Source organism: Epinephelus lanceolatus, chromosome 12 (genome assembly GCF_041903045.1).
Source record: "Epinephelus lanceolatus isolate andai-2023 chromosome 12, ASM4190304v1, whole genome shotgun sequence".
NCBI lineage: Eukaryota > Metazoa > Chordata > Actinopteri > Perciformes > Serranidae > Epinephelus > Epinephelus lanceolatus.
The window spans coordinates 19,680,094-19,696,865 of record NC_135745.1 but is presented as its reverse complement, the minus strand read 5'-3'; the positions used below and the strand labels follow the sequence as shown (position 1 = coordinate 19,696,865).

Genomic DNA, 16,772 nt, shown 5'->3' with positions numbered 1-16,772 from the left:
CATTTAAATTTGGTGAAACAGTATACCAGAAAGAATCAGAAAAAGCCTGAGCAAACCCAATAAATTTAAAGATCACACAAATATCTAATAAATGACTGCTTTTGCATGGGTTTGTCCTTCAATACAGAGGCAGATATGTCAGTATAAATTTGGAAAGGGTCAAAATGTGTTAACTGGACACTACTACAAACTCCTTAGATTAGCAAAATTGGAAATGACTGCTGTATATTTACACTGTAATGTTTATATTCCTCATATAATCTATTACAGACAAACAGCCATGCATGGAATCATTTCTGTAAGCATTCATACAAATGATTGATGGCAACTTTTAACAGTGATTTGTGTCAATGTCACTGGGCAGCTATGCAGATTATGAAGACCCTGCCCATTACTGCATGTCAGTATACAACTGCTGTAAATAATCTGGGAAAGAAAAGGCTGTCATCAAATTGCTGCCAGCAATTTATTTGCCATACTGTCTGACTTGTTCCATATGGTTTTAATGACTGAACAAACACAAGATGGTAATAAATCCTCAGAGCAGTGTGTCAGTTTAGCAGGCTCGAATAGTTAACTATATTCTGAAAGCTTGAGAAAATACGTTAAGCAGATTGGTTTTGTTTAGCATAAAACACAACCTATAAATTTTGATAAAGCGCTCAAGATGGGCCTCAAAATATGCTGCTTTGCTCTTGAGCCAATCACACAAGCTTCACAACAAACTCAAACTTTTACATTGAACACTGGAAATGGGACACAGACCAGCAAAAATCCAGGGGATATAAAAACCCACCACCCACATCTGACCCAACATGTTCAGGCCCTCTTGAGAAGCAGTCAGTCACTTACTTGCCGTCAGCAAGGTTGATGGAGCGGAACAGGGGGTACTCCTCCGGGGCAGGCTTGCCATGCTGGTCCTCATACAGGAAGACGGGGGCACGGCCCACCTCCACGCCGAGCTGCTGGATGCCTTGCTGGTTGTACACGGACAGCAGGAAGGACTGGAGGCCAGCCTTAGGCTTGATGGTAAACAGGATGGAGAAATCTTCCGGGAAGACTCCTCCTGAAAGTTGAACAAGCAGCAGCCATGTAGGTTGGTATGTTAGTAAGGACCACCAGATATGTGGCTATAAAATCTGGGTAACTGCACATTTTTTGTCAGAGGCTTTTTAACAGCATTGCTCTGCTTTAGATTCATACAATTACCCACAGGGGGAACTTCCCAGTGTAACCACAGCACTTTTAATTAAATTTAATTGAATGGCTGTTGTGGGGTAGCTGGGGTAGGAACATTTACTTCATTTCTGAGGATGCTGCAGAAAGGTTTACCTTCCTTCTTTAAGTTGGACCAATAGTTCGTCATTTTTGTAGAGATCAGATTAGAAGATTGATACCACTCTCTCATAGTGTGTAGTGAAAGTAAAGCCAGAAAACAAGACTACATTTCACCTTATGACCTTTCATTTATTCAAGTATCTTCTACTGATGTCTTTACAAGGGCCAAAGGCGTAGGTTTTGTTTCAACATTGGGGGGACACATATAAATAAGAGGGTCTGGGGTCCTTCGCAAGAAAATTTTGAGCATCAGACACTTAACGTCCTGCATTCTGGTAAATTGTTATGCACCAGTCTGTGCTTTTTCTGCATCAATTTATGGTATAATAAGTAGGTTTAAGCAGAAGTCCTCTGCTACTTACATGTTTTTCCTGTAGGGGACAAATGTGTATGTTATTTATATTGAGGCAGAAGGATCCCCTGAGACCCCTCCAACATCTATGCCTATGACAAAGGCAATTGCGTTGTCACTAAATTGAAAAATAAGCATGTTTATTAGTTCTCTTACTTTCTCCTCTCACATTAAACCTCAGCGTCTAGACAACTGGACCTGGAGCAGTGTTTATTAAGGAAGCTGAAAGAGACCTTGGCATCCCCTGAAAGGACTTAATAGTGGTGATGTAGCCACAATAATTTTACAAGGGCTGTAAATACTCAAACAAATGTCATATTTTTTAAAACCATAATAGCTGGGTTCAACGACAAAATAACTAATCCCGATCAAATAAAAGCCCACTTATTCTGGCTGGGGACATTTTGACACTTTGCTTCCATGGCACCTGCAACATCTCACCTCTCGAGCTTCATTACAGTCTTCAAATTTCCGTTACTGAAATGTAAGGTGTGCTGGCAGTTCACGCCAAAAATCACAGACGTTTGTTCTTATACCTCACACTATTTCGTGCTGTTTTTTTATTCTTTGACATCAAGCCAAACTGAAAAAACAGAAACACATACTGGCATAATTTATCCAACAGCCCACAGCTAATAAATTTCTATGCACTTTCTTGCCAAGTTAGTTTTAAGTAAGTAAGCAATTGGGGGCTGCTTCCACACTTTGCCCTTGTAATAAAAAATAAACTGGCCCCCAATGGATGTGAACTTCATTATTATATATGCTTTTTATTTGTGCTTAAATACAGTATGTTTCATATTTCAGCGAGGGAAATAACGCAACTAACAATGTTGGAAATTGACATCTGTCAACAGCTCATTGGTTTTCTTCAGCCATCAGCGATGACAGAAGTCTTGTCCCCTACAGCTCATTATTCAATTTCTGGATTAGCTTATGAGTAGTGCTGTGTAAGAAAGTAGCGAACCAAATGGTTAGACAGTCAAATAGCTTTTTTGTTTCCCTGAGTGGACTCCTTCCTAATAAAATAAATATGGCTTTATTTCTCACAAACAGCCGGGCAGCAGATTTTGAGTCAGGCAATGCGCACTCAGTATGAAAACCCTGCTACATTTCACTGCATCAGCCAAACACAGCACACTGCAGTCTGCCAGCAATCAAACTCGGGGAAAGATACTTTATTGACAAGATCAGTCCACAAAGCATCAAAAGAAATATTCCTCCCATTGATTTGCTGTAATAAATTGTAGGTTTCCCTCAAAGATCCAATAACAAAAATCTGGTGTTGCTCTTCTTACTTGATTCATACGTTTACATGACATTTCATACACGTGCTGAGTGAGTCTCATCCCCTATGGGCTGTTGGAGCCTTCTGAAACACCAATGCAGTCGATGCATCTTCTAGAAAATAACTGCCGAGAGTCTGCTCCGCATTTTCGAAGACAGGTGTTTGTAGTGAAGGGTTTCATTACTCATTACATCTTTTTTTTTGCTGTTTTATTGTGAAATTTAAATATCTTGAAGATGTTTTTATTGTTGCCATTAAGTGGTTCAAGACAGTAAACAAAAGCATCTGTTTCATTTTTATCCAGACAATTATTTGTTTGAGTAGGCATAAAATTTCTGGCTCTAAGGATGACAATGTTGATCTGTCGACCTGCTGGTGGGTCGTTCTACTTCTTTGGTCTTGACTGAAATATCTCACCTTTGGTTTGTGACCAAATTCCTGCAAAACTCATGACGTTGCTATCAGCCTCAGTTTCGTGTATAGTTTTGCTTCGTATAATTAGTAAACGATAGCATGCTAAAATTCTAAAAACATGCTGAACACCTAACAGTATACCTTCTTAACATCAGCTTTGTCACTGTTAGCATGTTAGCATGCCAACGTTAGCATTAAGCTTAAAGCAGCACTGTGCCTATGGGAAGTCTCACAGAGCCAGGGCTGCAGTTTTAGTCTTATTTAAAAGCTGGATAACTTATTTTACAATGAGATGTCCCAGCATCCCTGTGTAAAAGCTGCATTTTCAAGATTTTATACAAAAGCGCACCCATGACATCGCAACAAATGGTGACATCATCCATCTCTGAGATATTTTAATTCTACGAAATTTGCCCGAATAAAATTCAGATGTTAGATCAAAGTGTAAATTTAAAGTGACAGAGGCAATAAAATACAATGCAAACTATCTCCTGAACAACAGTGCGCAAGTGATCCTCATGAAACGCTACACTCACCAACATTACGACTTTAGCCTCTTTTCATATCTTTGGTGTTCTTTGGTACAAAGCATAACAAAACCATTAGCTGGTAAATGCTATGTGCAGTTTATTTACATCTAAATCAGTTATTGTATTGTTACTGCTTTTGTGAGATCCATTTTCTATTGTTGCCTGGTTCAGCTTCAGTATAAATACATGTGATCTGTGATGAGTGAGGAATGAGGTTACCTGGGAAGAGCTGTTTGGTTGGAGCGCTGATCTGAGCCTGCTTTCCCACTCTGTAAGCAACGTCGGGTTTGGATCCTCTCCGGACTGTGCAGTAGCCTGTTGTTTTCTTTACTCCTTCAGGAGAGCTCTGGAAGTCAAGAGCCTTCAGTACATCTACTGGTTCGACTGTGGAGGCAGAACAGAGAATTGATTTCATTTTCCAAGGATACTTGGGCAGCAACCATTTCATAACACTTGCTTGGCAACGAGCTACTAGGGGAATGCATTTGTCCGAAGTGCCAAGTCAATGTTCCATTTTTGGGTGGGACACTCAAATAGCTTTGTTCCCACCTGAGAAGAAGTTTTAAGGGGTTTTGCTTCTTGTACTTTAAATGTATTGATACTTTCAAAGGTATATGTGGAAACGCAGCTCAAAGTATAGATTGTTTGAAAACCTGTCTATGATGCTGCATACATGTGCAGTTGCTTGGATAAAAACATGACTTTCCTAATCATAAATCAGCTTGTAAATGTGATGTTTCTCAGTCAACTCCTAAATGTAGAAGTAAATTCTCAGTCTGCTGGAAACACAGTGCATCAAGTGCACAGAAAATGAACACGCATCGACTGCCAAAGGTGTATTCGCTGCATATGCTGCAACAATATAAATTAAATTAACTTAATCTTATAGAAATCTAATAAAAAATAAATGCGTGCAACATTACGATCTAAATAAGTGTGTTTAAGTTGATGGATGAGTGTACATGGCATGTAATTTTACAGTACACTGTGAGCGTATTTCATCACTTAACTGAAAATCTTATAGGACCTGGCATTTTGATGATAAGTCAACATTTACACCCATTACACCCCTTGCCTGTGTAGGGACTGTTGGCTGTCAGTCTGACCAGTTGTTGCTTTATGAGCTACCTTGTCAGAGGAGCTGTAAAAATGTTGGTAACCATTCAGCAGAGGTAATTGGCCCCCCTCCTCAACTCCACAGTTACCCCCACGGCCAAAAGCCTCAGCATCTATGGGATGATAAAACTCAATGCTGCTGATCACTGGGTCTTTGGGATATGGAGATCGCAGAGGGGGGGCAGCTTTACAAGCTTCTTAACCCTACTAGACTCTTTTCTATCAATGGACCTAGTGCTCAGGTTTATAACTACTGTGCAGTGCAGTCATAAACAGTTTCTCATTTCTGCTCTCCCCAGTAATTGTCTAACTCGACCTTCACTCCTGAGACGCTTATTTCCCATTCTGTAAATGTTTGTCTCTTAAACCTCTATCTCTCCCATTCCTCCAGGCATAATTGGTTACAGTGTGATTATGGGGGAATTTCAAGAAGCCTAATAGGGTATGCTTTAGGACTAGCATATAAACAGAGGTGTTGACGTACAGCACGCCGTCTGTGATTTAATGTCTGTCTGAGGTTACGTGGGCTTAGAAGTATACAGTGAGATGAGGCTGTTTATTCGAGGTTTGAACAAATTTTCAATGTGGTGACTGTGACAGGGTGGCTCACACAGGAGGTTGTTACCGTCTTCACTTTGCAGTGTCAACTTAAGTGACCAACTCACTGTAATATTCATACACAGTATTGCAACACTGCCATCTGTCTCTATGAAAACAATGGATGTGATGTGTTTATTTTGGGCCAACCAAAAGTGGATTTTTGAGGTCTACACTAAAAAAGTGTGAAAGTCTTGATGCGAATCCTATAATTGTTCGTTTTTCCGTTAGTTTTTCATGCGTACTGAGTGGGACATTTTTAGGGCTGCACAATATGCAATAAAAAAATCATACTGCTATTATTTTGACAGATAGTGGAATGGACCAGAATGCAATTGTTGCATTTAATTTCAACTACAACATACTTAAAAATGATGATGATGTGATTTTTGCTGGGGTCTGTACCAACCAAGCATGTTTCCATATGTCTTGAAGAACATTTGTAGGCTGAGGCATCTCTGTAGCACCACAATGCTTCATTTATAATGATATGCTGTGACACATTTGACAATTATCAGAAACTTGCAGCTCCTGCAATGTGAATATTGCACTTGGCCATATTGCGATTTCCATAATATTTCGATAAATTGTGCAGCCCTGGACATTTTACAGTTGGAGAACCTACCTCAGACCTACATTTGGCATTTCTGTATGACAATGTTTTACTTATTGGTGAATAAATATATTAGCCAGGCAAATTATTGGTCTAACTCTAGTGTTTATAAGCAGCTGTTGTGTATTTCAAACCTAAATTTCTCAAGCAACTTTAGCTGATTACCACCAGCCACTGTGGCCAAAAGCCACAATTACAGGATAATGGCAAATGCTAACATGTAGTGCGACAATAATCACTGTAGAGAAGAGATATGAAGACTCAGTAGTGTCAGTCACACAGAGGTATCTATTCTAAGTTTGCTAGCATGTTAGTGCGGGGTGTTCTGAATTACAGTTGCCGTTTTAATTGCTAATAACAAGCTGGCATTCATTCAAAGCAAATTACAGACCACAACTGGTGTAACAGTTGCTGCCTTGTAATTTCAAAAGAGATTCACCACATGTAATAACATGTCTTCACTGTTGTAGTGTTAATATACTGAAATCAAAACAAAGATTTTAAGACCGCACATCAGTTCTGCAGTATGTATTGGCGAGATGAAAATTTGAATCAACAAGCTGGCAAGAAACTATTTGACCCAACCAAGAGGGGAATTCGAAAAGCTAAAGGTCCAATGCAATGAATTAATAAAATGACTAACAGCTCAATTTCCACTCCAAACCAAACTCAGTGCAACCCAAGTATTAACTGCTACTTGTTTAACTGTTGCAAAAAACCACAGCAGGGAAAAAAAAAAACCCTAGCACAACCATGTCCAGACATCATATTATTCATGGGTCTTTTCAGTGAGTCAAGAGGCAGGATGTGTCCTCTTCAAAAGGCCCAGCAATGATAAACAATGTCTGACTGGTCGGCTTAAAATCTCACTGGGAAGATAAGGCCTTAAAGGAATGGCAGATAGCAGGCTTAATGTGAAATCTCCCTTTCTTGAAAAAAAATTTGAGATGCATGTGTTTGATAGCGGCTTGCAAGCATTGTGGGAAAGCCTTTAAAGGGATCAGACAGAGGACTTTCTTGAAAATCACAACACAGGAAATACCCTTATTTGCCCTGTACTACTGCAAAAACTGCATGAAACAGACAGAAAGTTTGGTCAAGAGATGTAGATAAAGCAAATGAGCATACATTGGTTGTGAGGATATTATTTAAAGGCATCTAATGTTATAGAATATAGTGTTTTTACCCTTTTTCCCCCCATCAATGGAGGAACCATATGTTCTTTCCTTTCATGCAAACCGTCGACCCTAAAGTGCATTAGTGTACGTTTACCATACTTTGCCATAATGCCTCATGACTAAACATTTCAATATCAATTTATACTGAAAGGAATTTTATTATAAAAATATACGCCTGTTTACATTTTCCGTTTCTTTAAGTCATGTGGCACGTGAAGCCAGGAAGTGCTGATTATGTAGTTCCTGTTCGCTTTAAGTGACCAGGAGGGGGTCTGATGGGTGGAGCTTTAAGTCCACATGCTGAACCCATTATGGTACTGGCACCACTCCCTGTAACCCCCTCACCCCCCAACCCCCTCCCAACTAAAACATACATGAGACTAAATGGAGAAGGCCCCATCCCTGTAGCTACTTCTCCTGTGACCAGAAAAATAACAGCTTGAGTGGTGAATCAAACCCGCTTGATTTGAGCACATGCTCGGGGATCGTGTCTCGAGTTTAAGCTCACTTGAGGTTGTGCAGATCTCCTCTTTAAGTGATGAAAAGGACTGGAGTCGTTTATGCTGATATGGGTCCAGATCAGCCGATGCCACAGTTCATGAATTTAAATTGCTAAGAGTATAAGCATCTGGCAGGCTGCACTGTGGGGAAATCAGTCTTTTCTTTTGATTTCTATTAAATTCAGTCCCACAGTAACTAGTAGACAGTAACAGTAGACTAGACAGAGTTTTTTTTTGTAAAAAAAAGGCTTTATGACTGACACTGCACAAAGTTCAGTTTAGCAGACACAGGGTTTGTTTTGTCCTGAAGACTGACTTCTGACTGGAACACAGACGGAATAAAATACAAATGTGAGGCAAACACCAAGTTTAAAACCTCACACCGAATGCCTCATAAAAAAGAAAATAGTCTGTAGCTCTTCTGAATATTGTCCCAAGTAAAGAGCTACTGGTTCTTGAAAAAAGAAAAAAAGAAAGCTTAGAGTAAAGGTCTCTTTGTGAGTTTCAGAATGCCTTTCTGCATTACTGCATACCTCAAGGCCTCATATATTCCAGATGTGCTGAATTGGCCAGGACCCCCCCCCCCCCCCCCAACCACCCACCCCCACCCCCCCAACCCCCACCCCACACCCACCCACCCACCCGCACCCCCAACTCTTCAGCCCCTTTCCTTCCACAACCATCGCTTCACAGAAGCCCTGAAAAACAGGCAATATCCCAAAACCATTAAAGACCCCAAATGAATAGGCATAGCTTTTTAAATACTTTGGGGCCTCCTAGGAGCCAGCTTGCTATACTCTCAGTAGACTCCCATCTTCCAACCTTAAAAAGAAATAAACCATATTCTAATGATAAGGATGAAAACCACATAAGAGAGAAGACGGTTCTCTCATGCTAAAGGTACCAAAGCAGCTTCAGACTAATCACAGTCTTGTCTGAGGGGTAATTTGTCAGTCTCTCTCATATTTAATGACACATCTTCCTGTCTGCTGTCGGGGACTTGTGATATACTATCTGCCATGTTAACAAGCTACTAACATGACAAAGGAGTGCCATTTCCCCTGAGGCAGTGAAGCATGTAGTGACAGGAGAAACCTCTAAAAATCATTAAAGCAATTTCACCAGCAGACCCTTGCACATTAAAATACCATTTTCAGCTGTATCGTCAAAATTTCCAGCAATCTCATAACTCATCAGTGCCATACAGCTTGATGTTTAAGTTTAGACTTGTGATTAACTTTTCAATCCGTGACACTCTGACTTAATGTCTCTGCGGTCTCGCGGCAGCATCTTGGGATGTCTTGTCGGTCTTTTTTGTGTCACTGGCTTCGAATGAGAGTTGGCAGCAACAGGCGGCAATTAAAGTACATTGGAAAGCCTGTAAATGTTTGCTAGCACATCATGCAATTATGGTTAGTTTAAATATCAGTCAGAGTGAGGGAAGATGGGCAACAGGCAAGCCATGCCACTGTGGTATTTGCTTTTATAATCTTTCATTTTTGAGGCAGCTCTGCAATTTGCCCACTGTTGAATGATTTCTTTATGTATCAGAGGGCTTGTACAGTCAAAACAGTGGATGCTAATGGTTCAAGACGGGGTGGGACTTAAGAGAGGAAATGTCTAGACAGGATGCGATACATTAAACAAATCAACAACTAGTGTATATTAGTTTCTGATTAACCTTTCCATGACGCCATATAAACTTTCTTAAATGACTTTATATCTGTCAGGATTATGGCTCTGATACAATAAGGCATTTTTTTGAAAGGCCGCATGATAATTGATCTGACGTCAAAACCACAAATATTAAAAAGCAACTCAAATCCAAATACAACTATGACACACACAAATTGATCCCAGCTAAAGCCCCAGCACAGCATAGATGTCTCTAACTTCACAGACGAAGGAAATATAAAAGAAGCAGTTAATGTGACCCACATATGTTTCTAAAGCAAAGAAAATACTCCAGATTTTTTTTCTTTTTTCCATCAACGCCCCTTCTTGGACTTAGTAGGGAGCCCGGATAATGTGGAAAGATGGTGATCCTTCAGGCCAGAATATGAATTTCACTCCCAGAATTCCAGAGTGTTGTGCCCAGTGTATTATATAAACTTTCTGAATATTAATCACAAAACCTACAGTATATGTCTCAAGTTACACTGTGCTACAGTAAACTGCAGTAAACTTGCTGACAGCAAGGCAGCTGACAGCTTATTAGACACTTTAAAAAAAAAAAAAGTTCAAATTTTATGCCTTTTATTAATCTGATTTAACTATTAGGCTCTTACTTCACTAATATTTTGGAAAACCTTGATGCACAATACGTGGGCTACTAGTTATATCGGCAAAAAGTCGTGCGTAAAAGTTATGCGTAAAACCTCAGATGGTTTCCAGTGGTGCTGCCAAGCACCTTTTTTTTCCTGTGATAACATTAGCTTTCAAAAATGATAAGCCAGTGTGTAAATCACAGTTTTTTTCGCAGCCAATAAGCACAGTGGTCATTTTTAGGCACTTTTTTTATTTTACGCGGACCACCAGAGTATTTGTGTCAAGACGAAATCAGCACTGTCAGCCTCACCTCGCTGACCACACCTGGATGCCAGACTCTGCCTACTTAGATACTCAGAGGGAACTGGAGGAGAGCTGCGTCTCTGCTAGTCTGTGCCAAGAATAAAGCTTATATCACAATATGAATTTGGACACATTAACACTATGTAGTTAGCTCATACAGTATAGGTTTTAACTCCAAAGCCATCAACAAAGCTTAGAGACGCAACCGTGGTGATACGGTGAACACCTTTAAAAATACTGGAAACTTGGGTGCAGCCACGTGAGGTCATATGATATGGGCTCAGTTTGGTGTCACTCAAAATAAACTTTAAAAAACAACAGTCATCATCATAGGATAAAATGCCTCGAATATATAAAAACGTGGACAGGTCTACTGAGCAGTTGGAAAGATTTGCATACTGATTTGTGGTGACTTTGACAACAAGTAATTGGCAGTCTAGTAAAATTAAGTTGATGAACGATGGCTGGCTTCCACCTAAGCCCACTATCACCTATGGGCTGTCTGCCAGCCTGCAGGACGCTCTGAAGCTGTCCGGGATGCCCTGGAGTTGGCACAATGACTGCGCCGTGGAGTAACGTGCGTCTTCTTACCTGCTCTGACATTGGCAGCTTGTAGAATTAAACTTAATGTGACCACAGCGATTAGCGTTGAATCCCATAGCCACCGTTTCGTTTTCCACCTGGTGGTCCACCTTTGCACCTCCATGATGAGCGCCCGCGGCTTTACAGAAAACGGGCGACTTTTAAATCAAACTCGGTCCCTTCCACAATCCACAAAAAGTGTGCTTACACTACAGCGCCATGTGTGAAAGCCTAAGGATGTCTCTCACAGCCAGACTGGGCCCTTCAGATCCGCTCCCCCTTAAGCCCAGCTCTCAGACTGATGGTGAAGGGCTTTCATGAAAAAAAGCGCAAAGCACTCTGCTTCCCTGAGAGTTGCGCACCGTCAGGAGGCTGGACAAACGCCGCAACGCTGAACCTGAACCGACTGGAAGATACTGACATCGGAAAATCCTCCGTTCATCAAATCACCAGTCGGGAAAGTTGTCTCGGGACCCGCCCCCTTTGCAACAGCATCAAGCAGAGCATCACTTCATCCCAGTGCAACCTAATTACAGGACACAGTGGAGAAGGCTGAAGATACTGATCCCACAATCCTAGAAGCACTCTGGCACGTTTATTTTACAACCTTAAGGAGATTTAAAGACAAATAAAGTCCCAACTTTACTATAAAGAAATAAGCTTTTAAGAATGGAGCAGACACAGGAGAAGTAAAAGCAAAACATTAAATGCAAATTAAGTGGCGGGGTGGAGCTGTTATTTTAGAGGTTTCCTGAAAGTCTAAGAATGTGAAAAGAGCCTGAATAGCTTCTACATGGGGCCAGTGGATAAAATAAAAGCCAGACTCTAGGAGTTTCCTCAAGGAGCCCTCAGAGTGTTGTTTTTTTTTTCCTGTTTGTTTTTTCTTGGACAGCAGGACTCCTGAGGCCTGAAAATAATTAATGGTTAAAGATGGCTGGAACAAAGAGTGGAATCACAGGTGGTAGCTATAGAGTGCTCCCCTTGATTGGGTTTTCCTTGTGCACCGATGAAAAACGGCTTTAACAGCGCAATGGCAGCAGTTGTCACACAAACCCAAACCACATTTCGGAAAATTTGTCAGTGTTTACGTGTTTTATCACAAGGCAGAAATTAGAACCAGGGGGTTAGCAGACATTTAGTAGGCTGAGGCAAACATTTAGCGCAGCCTGTGCAGGTGTGACAAATTAAATAATAACAGTTTGGACAATGAATAATAGGGATTAGGTATTTAGAATGTAGATTAATGGCTGCACGCCTGGACTTCCTTTCAAAATATAAGGCCTGATGCTGTTGTGCGTGTAAGTGAGGCTCTGATTAGTTGTTTTAGACTCCAGGGTTATGCAGGACTAGGGGTCTGATTTATTAGGATCATGCACTTTTTGAACATTTGTTTACCCAGGGAAATGTGCTGAGCATTTGCATATTTAAACACATCCACATATGGTTGCAACTTTGTGAAACCACAGTTTTCTACTGTTGGCCATGATGCAACTCTGCTGGACGAAGAAGACATCTTGCCAATGGGCACGTTGGTGGCAGCTGCTGAGTTAGGTTCCTCTGACTTTCACATCTGACTGAAGATGTAAACTGGGAACTTTTCATTTTATAGTTGACAACTCTCTCTGAACCAGTGTGCTGACAAAAATAAAAACTTGTGATCAAGGCAAACATATCACGGCAACAGATTGCCTGCCAGTGTAAAACACAACTAACACAATGTTTACACTGAACGCGGAAGCGCCTTGATGACTGTTGTGCAGCCGCAGTCGCCTCGCCATTCACTCCAGAAGTGCATTTTGCTGCGCCGGAGATTCTGCTCCTCTGCTTTCTTTTAATCACACATAGAGCTTGTGTAAGTCTACTTATCTCTCTCGCTCTGTTTAGACGCAACTTACTAATATGTGGAGCCTGGGATACACATTTTATCATTTATTGCAATCAGATCATTTATATCAAATATATTTTTATCCTTTATATCGCACAAATTAGAAAATCAGCGTGTTTTTTTTGCCAGACTCACTTGCAACCTGTGGAAAAACTAGGGAAAACTAGACCACACCCAAAACTATGACCGGAAATCACAAGCCAGCTACAGAGCTTGGGGTCGCAGCACGCCCTGTATAAACAGCCTAACTGGTTAACATGGGGGACTAAAGAAAGTGGACAGTGCTCCGTGAAAATCGGTGCATGTCGCAGAATGTTCTTTATATTCAGCGTCTTAGGTTAACATCTTAGCATGCTAAGATTTTCTTATTAGCACTAAACACAATGTAGGCTACAAGTGAAAATGAGTGTTTTGCAGGTGTTTAGTCATAAATCAAAGTGTTAGAGACATTTACATTACTTTTTTTTTAGCTAACGCTTTTATCCAAAGCGACAGTGAATGCATTTAACCATAACCCCAAAAGTTAGAAAAAAAAAATTCCACCTGATGGTGGAACTAGTAGAAAAGTCAAGGATTCGCGAACATTATCACGATTCATCCTGAGGAAGACATTTCTATCTGTGCCCGCATTTCATTGCAATCCATCCAACTGTTTTTTCAGAGGGAAAAGTCAGGGTATCACCAAAGTCACTGAGTCATCTGGGATCCATGACTTTGAAATTCTATAGTAATCCATCTAGTAGACGTTATGACATGTTACAGGATAAGTGCAAAAATTTGACATACTGATGGTGCTAGAGGAAAAGTCAGGGGATCATCAGTCAGTCAGCTTCATCCTCTGGGGACCATGAATGTCTTCACAAAAGTTTATGGTAATCCGTTGTTGAGATATTAAAGTCTTGACCAAAGTCTGATTAACATAGTGTGGCTAAAAATGCAGATAGTGTGAGTAAAAACATACGATCAAGACACTAAAATTGACCGCTAGTGTAAAAGCGTTTTATTCTCACTGTTGGAGCAAATGCCTTGGAGGAAATGACCCATTGAATGGTATGCACTTTTTTTCAAATTATACTCAAAAAAAGAAAAGACAACCAGAAAGGAGTCACTGTTAAAATGTTAGACGGGACTGAATGAGGTTAATTTTGTGACGTTGGACTGTCTGAACGGTTGGCATCGTTCATTTATGACCCAATGTGATGACCTTGTGCTTGCTCAGCAATAAAAGAAACCTTCTTGAACGCAGCCTGGCTGTGCTTTTTGGTTGTCTGGCAGATAGTTGGCTTTTTTTTGTCATTTGGTTTCAAGTTGTTTGGCAGAAAATGTCAGAACCTCTTGTTCATGTTGCTTCTGGGACCGTGGCCCAAAATGTTTGGTTTAATTTAACAAGCTGTCCCGTGCTGGCAGAGAGGAAATCTGGACAACCGAAACTACAGTGTTCAGTTTTCTTTTCAAACAAGACTCGGACAGCTGACAAAATGTACTGACAGGCATCCAGAGACTCCTTATAGATTCTTGTCTTCTGGGACACTCTACAATTTTCAGGAAGACTTGACTTTGGAGTTGCCCTCTTTGTAGTTGGAAGCATATGATTACAACTGATGCATTTACTGCCAATGTGTGCCAAGATGACATTGTATAATTATTCTATAATAAGTCTCTACTCCCTCCATGGTTGAGCCCAGAGCAGCTATAAAAACAAAAATGTCTTGAAAACGTTGCCTTGTGGCTGTGTTTTTCTATTGGAGGCAGCTTTTAATCTAAGTGCTTTCAAGTTTCAGAATAAAATTCTTCTCACTGCTTTCCAGAAACGGTAGACTGACACACCTCTCTGCAGATTTACAGTCACTTGAGTTCAGGACATAGAGTTCTCTCAAATGCACAACTGGCCATTTTCTGTATGTCTGTTCATTTAGTCTGATTCAGGCACTACACAGTGTCCAAGAAACATCTTTTAACTAAATGTACGACAGCATTTCCTCATGACACTCCTTATAACACCTCACTGATGGCTCTTTTCATTTGCTTGGTATCAGCAATTCCAGAGCACATCAAAATTCAGTGGGTGCTCAAAGTAACTTCACCCACATGACAGTCAAGCCTTGATCCCATGTCTCTAGCTGAGTGATGGTTCCCTTCATCAGTATGCCAAAACAGCTGCAGTAAGAACAAAGTGTCACCCAGGTCTTCTGATCTCAGATGTCCTCCACCAGCTCACAACTAGATGTAACCTCAAAAGTTCCTCGTCACCATGAATTACAAAGCTAGAAGGCAGCGTGTGGCTTGGGGGTGGAGAGGGATGCATACTAGACACTGCAGACCGCATAACCACCGAGTGGAATGTATGTTTGTCTGGGCATGCTTATTATCGGTGCATGTGGTACCCAGACAGCCTCACCTAGTAGGCGTTTGCTAAGAGATGGGAAGGTGTGCTTTCACTTTTAAATGTTGTAAGGTCACCACGTCGTATACTGCAGGGTTGACACTTGCTGTACTACACACTGACATAGTGAAGAGAAGAGAAAAGAAACGGCCGAAACAATACCAGAGGAGTCAGCATTATTGGCACCTGTGTTTTACAATATTGGTCTCTTTTCTGCACAGTATGGACACTGTCTCTGATGTTCCATTACTGTAAACTTAATGAAAAGGAAAAATCCTCTGAAACATAGACAGACTACTGCACAAGTCTTTGAACACCCCAAGCTATATGCTAACACCATGATAACCAAGACCCCAGGAAACAGCGCCAGGCATTGAAGCCATGTTTACATAGTGGCCAAACAGGGAATTACAACGTTTGAGTCTGTGATGCCTTGGGGTCCAAAAAGTCTTTTCCCCATAGGCTTACATGGCAAAGGAGAAGGGATCTATTTTTGAGAGTAACAACCCTCATGATATGACTTGTTCTTATAATTACAATTTGATCTTCCATATGATAACATTTTGAAAGTCTAGAGGAGCCGTACAATTTAATAATTTTTATCTCCATCCAAGGTAGCAGAGGTCTAACCGGAGGTTTGCCACTCAACAGGCGGAGGTTAGCCACTCAGCCACCGTACGCAGGCTCCCAGAAAGTGCACTGGGCTTTGAAGCCAATTTTCGTAGTGGTCAAATGGTGTATCTACACGGTCACGTGATGCCCTGTGGCCCAAAAAAGACTTTTTCCCATTGACCTACATGGCAAAAGAGACATATGTAAATCAGTAAATCATTTTTTTGAGCATCACAAGGTCTGTGAAATGACTCGTTTCACTACTGAGATTTAATCCATTCAGTTTGATAACAATCAGAAAGTCTAGAATAGCTGCATAATTTTATCACCATTCAAGTTAATGGAGCGCTAAACCAGAAGTAGCTGGCTCGGCAGACGGATATCTCTAGTGCGCCTGCTTTATGGACTGCACAGTTCTGAAGCAGTGCCAATCATATGGGTAATTTTATTCGTGGCAGTTGAACTATTTTTGCTTTCATTTGCCACTGAGCAACTTTCATGGGAATGAATGGAGTCCCGCCTCCAACCCTGTGTCTAGGTCTCTTTATACATAATGACAATGTGCTCACAATGCTAACATGCTAATGTTTATCATGTTAGGATGTTAATACTTGCTAATTTGCACTAAAAAGTTAATGGCCTTTGCACACTGAGTCCGTTTTATTCCGGTGGGTTTTATTGTTTGAGTTGTTGCAAAAAAATCACAATACATGACATGATATTAAAAGACACATTTCCTCCTTTGCCTCTCTACTGGAGTCACCACTCCCTCCCTGTCTTTCATTTGGCACCACAGCTGCACGAAGGGGTGGA

The 16,772-nt window shown here is 40.9% G+C and overlaps 1 protein-coding gene across 2 annotated transcripts in view; it reads right to left on the bottom strand.

The window, feature by feature from the left end:
• LOC117271663 (collagen alpha-1(XI) chain-like) overlaps positions 1–11,492 on the bottom strand; it is a 106,595-nt gene extending 95,103 nt beyond the window's left edge. For both annotated transcript variants that reach the window (XM_033649985.2, XM_033649986.2), the window contains exons 1-3: positions 11,089–11,492; positions 4,142–4,306; positions 853–1,066 (exon numbers count right to left, since the gene is read on the bottom strand). In XM_033649985.2, the coding sequence (XP_033505876.1) occupies positions 853–1,066; positions 4,142–4,306; positions 11,089–11,203 (494 nt within the window). In that variant the 5' untranslated portion in view covers positions 11,204–11,492. The remainder of the gene's footprint in view (positions 1–852; positions 1,067–4,141; positions 4,307–11,088) is intronic.
• Between the last annotated feature and the right edge of the window lie 5,280 nt (positions 11,493–16,772).